The following is a 3217-nucleotide window of genomic DNA, read 5'->3' as shown; positions in this document are numbered from 1 at the left end:
GCGCAGGTTCGGGGCCGGCACAGGGGCAGCCTGGCTTGCAGGGGGGCTGGATCCTCCACTCAAAATGAGTGGTATCTGCGCAGGCTGTCCCCCTGTGCTGTGAGGAAAGAGAGGGGCAGCAGAACTCCCCAGCACAGGGTTATCCCCAGAGCTGTTGGGATTTGAGGTCACTGTTGGGGTGCTCTGGTTAGGGGTAGCCCAGGGGTTCAGGCCCATGCTTCCCCCAGTGTTGCATGTGCTCGGGGTCCCTCTCTCCTTTGGTGCAATGTGGAGAGACTCGAGGCTGGAGCACAGATCCTCCACAGCCTGCTGCATTTTCCAGCGCCTTTTCCCCCCTGAACCCGCTGGCCTGGAGGGGGCTGGGCCCCTGCTGCCAAGAGCTGAGTGGCCCTCCCCAGGGCTGGGTGTGAAGGGCATCCCTGCAAAACCAGAGGCAGTGGATGGGCTGGGGGTCTGGACAGGTGGGGTAGCAGGAAAGGCAGGTGGGGTGCTGGCCTGGTGGCCCGAGGGGGTACTGAACCTCCAAATGTGGGATCTGTCATGCCACTTAAGGCTGGCTGGCCTGGAGTAGAGGCTGGGGTCAAGACCAGGGCAGGAGCCAGCAGGTCTCCAGTCTACAGAGAGTGATGAACTGCAGGAAAGCTGTGCTGGAAGGTGGCCCCAGGGGAAATGGGAAGCCTGATATTTTGGGTGTAGTCGGAGGCGCTTGGTGCAGGCAGGGTGCTGGTGACCCTGCCTGGGACTGAGCTGCCACTGGGGGCTGTTGCAAGGTACTGGGCAGGTGGGGGGAAGGTCCCACTGGAGCTGGGGAGAGACCCTAAGATGAGAGGCTGGAGAGAGGGAGTGATATCCCTGGGAGTCACCTGGGAAGAAGGAGTGACTTCCATTGGGGTCACCTGTGACTCAGATGCGGGCCTGGAAGTCCAGCCTGCAGAGGGGCTGCTTGAGAAGCTGGAGCTGGCCCCAGGTACAGGGAAGAGCAGGCCAGAAGTGTGGGAGACAATTGGACCAGGGGGGACTGGGAGCTTTGTGAAAGGGAACCAGGAGGGTGCACACTCATAGGGGTGGGGACAGCGAGGCGCTGTAGGTGGAAAGCAGGAGGGGGCACACTCGGGGTGGGGACAGGGAGGCCCCGTGGGTGGAAAACAGGAGGGGGCACACTCGGGGTGGGGACAGGGAGGCCCTGTGAGTGTGAAAAAGCAGGGGGCACAGTTGAGGTGGGGACAGAGAGGCCCTGTGAGTGTGAAAAAGCAGGGGGCACAGTTGGGGTGGGGACAGGGTGGCCCTGTGAGTGGAGAGAAGCAGGGGGCACACTCGGGGTGGGGACAGGGAGGCCCTGTGTGTGGAGAGCAGCAGGGGGCACAGTAGGGGTGGGGACAGGGAAGCCCTGTGAATGGAAAACAGGAATGGGCACACTTGGGGTGGGGACGGGGAGGCCCTGTGACAGGGAGAGAGGAGGGGGTACACTCAGGGTGGGGACAGGGAGGCCCTGTGAGGGGAAAGCAGGAGGGGACACACTCGGGGTGGGGACAGGGAGGCGGACAGGAAGGCCCTGGGAGGGGAAAGCAGGAGGGGGCACACTCGGGGTGGGGACAGGGAAGCCCTGTGACTGGGAAACAGGAGGGGGCACTCTCCTGGAGGCTGTCCTCTTCCTCCTTAAGGACTTGGAAACAGTCACGGAGGTGGAACTGGCACCTGATACGGTTGTGCCTGAGGTTCCGGGGAGCCCAGGGCCTCTATCTTCTCCACTCCCAGGGGGCCCCCACATGGGCTTCTGCAGAAAGTGGGGAAGGGCCCCCATAGAAACTGTACGAGTCGAGGTATGAGTTGGGCTTTGGGTTGGGCCGCCCATCCCTGGTGTGGGGCAGGGAGCAGGGACCCCAGGAAACAGACCTCCCCCATCCCTGCCTGATAGCGGCGAGGGGGCTGGGGCCAGCACAGAGGATGGGACAGGGCGCAGGGAGTGTGGAGGGTAGCCTGGAAGGAATCCTGAGGAGGAGCAGATTTGGCCTGGGGAGCTGAGCTGCCCCCCTGACCCAGGGTGCACTGAGGGGGCCCCTGCAGAGACTCCCAGGAGGGACACTGGGCCCTGCGAGTCTTGCCCTTTCTGGCCCCCCTCCAGCTGGGCACTGAGGCTGGGAGCTCGAGGGCCAGCAGGTGGGGACCCAAGACTGGAAGGCTGGGAGCTGCTGCAGGTCCCACTGGCCTCGGCCTCACCAGTCAATGCGCTCAGGATCCTCTGGAAGGCTGCTCTCTTCTCCTGGTCCAGGTCTTCTGAAGTGACCTGAAAACCAAGGTCAGGGGGTGGCGGCAGCACCAGAGGGTCCCCACCCCTGCGTGGCAGGAGAGGAAACCTTCGCTTTCGGGGCCTGGAATTATCCTGCGTGGGTAGACAGCCCTGGGGTGACCCTGCCCGTTCTCTGGGGTCAGGTGCCTCATTTCTGTCTGGGCTCTTCCTATGGGAAAGCTCGGAGGGTGCTGAGGGCGGCTGGGACCCCTCCTTGCTCTCTTTCTTAGGGGTGTTGAGGGACACCCTAGAGTGGGGTGTGGCCAGACCTCTCCTCCTCCTTTTTGCTGGGGGAAGCCCCTGACTGGAGCTGTAGGAGCTCATGATGGGGTTTCTTACGGAGCAGGACATGATGCCAGAGCCCGGGGCCACCCTCCTGGCCCTCTCTCCTGAACTCTGGGCAGGGACCTTTCTCTGTAGAGGCCCAGGTTGAGGAATGAAGGAGCAGAGACCTTCAGTGACCCCCAGAGGCCTAAATGCTGACTGTGCTTGCCCAGCCCCATGGGGGCCCCTTCTAGGGTCATTGGGGTTCTGTGGCACTGAGGGGTCTCCCTCCCTCTCAGCCTCCCCTTGTCTGCTCTCCCCGAGGTCCCTCAATGAGATGCTGGTGAAGGAGTCTCAGGCCGCCCTGGGTGTTGCAGGCTGCAAAGGCGTGCCTCTGTGCCCCTGGGCCGAGCAGAGAGCCCTGCAGAAGGCCTTGAAGTTGGGAGCTGAGAGCCCAGGCCTCCTCTGAAGCCCCCGCCTGCTCACTGAGCTCAGGCCCCTCAGACAGGAGCCCAGGGTCCGCAGGATCCTGGAACACCCTCTCCCCGCTGCCCTGTGGAACCGCCTGTGCAGTCTCACTGGCCTCCTGGGGGATGGCCTGTAAATGGGTCTAGGAGCATAGACAGCTGGGTGACCCCGGCCAGCCACCGGTCCAGGGCGGGTGCC

General features: G+C 63.5%; 1 protein-coding gene across 1 annotated transcript in view; it reads right to left on the bottom strand.

Moving 5' to 3' along the window:
• LOC102495845 (vegetative cell wall protein gp1-like) overlaps positions 1-2698 on the bottom strand; it is a 24555-nt gene extending 21857 nt beyond the window's left edge. The window contains exons 1-2 of the mRNA XM_006165289.1: positions 2627-2698; positions 1466-2284 (exon numbers count right to left, since the gene is read on the bottom strand). Coding sequence (XP_006165351.1) covers positions 1466-2284; positions 2627-2638 — 831 coding nt within the window. The 5' untranslated portion in view covers positions 2639-2698. The remainder of the gene's footprint in view (positions 1-1465; positions 2285-2626) is intronic.
• Between the last annotated feature and the right edge of the window lie 519 nt (positions 2699-3217).

Source organism: Tupaia chinensis, unplaced genomic scaffold, assembly GCF_000334495.1.
Source record: "Tupaia chinensis unplaced genomic scaffold, TupChi_1.0 Scaffold143875_1, whole genome shotgun sequence".
NCBI lineage: Eukaryota > Metazoa > Chordata > Mammalia > Scandentia > Tupaiidae > Tupaia > Tupaia belangeri.
This window is presented reverse-complemented; position numbering and strand designations above follow the sequence as displayed.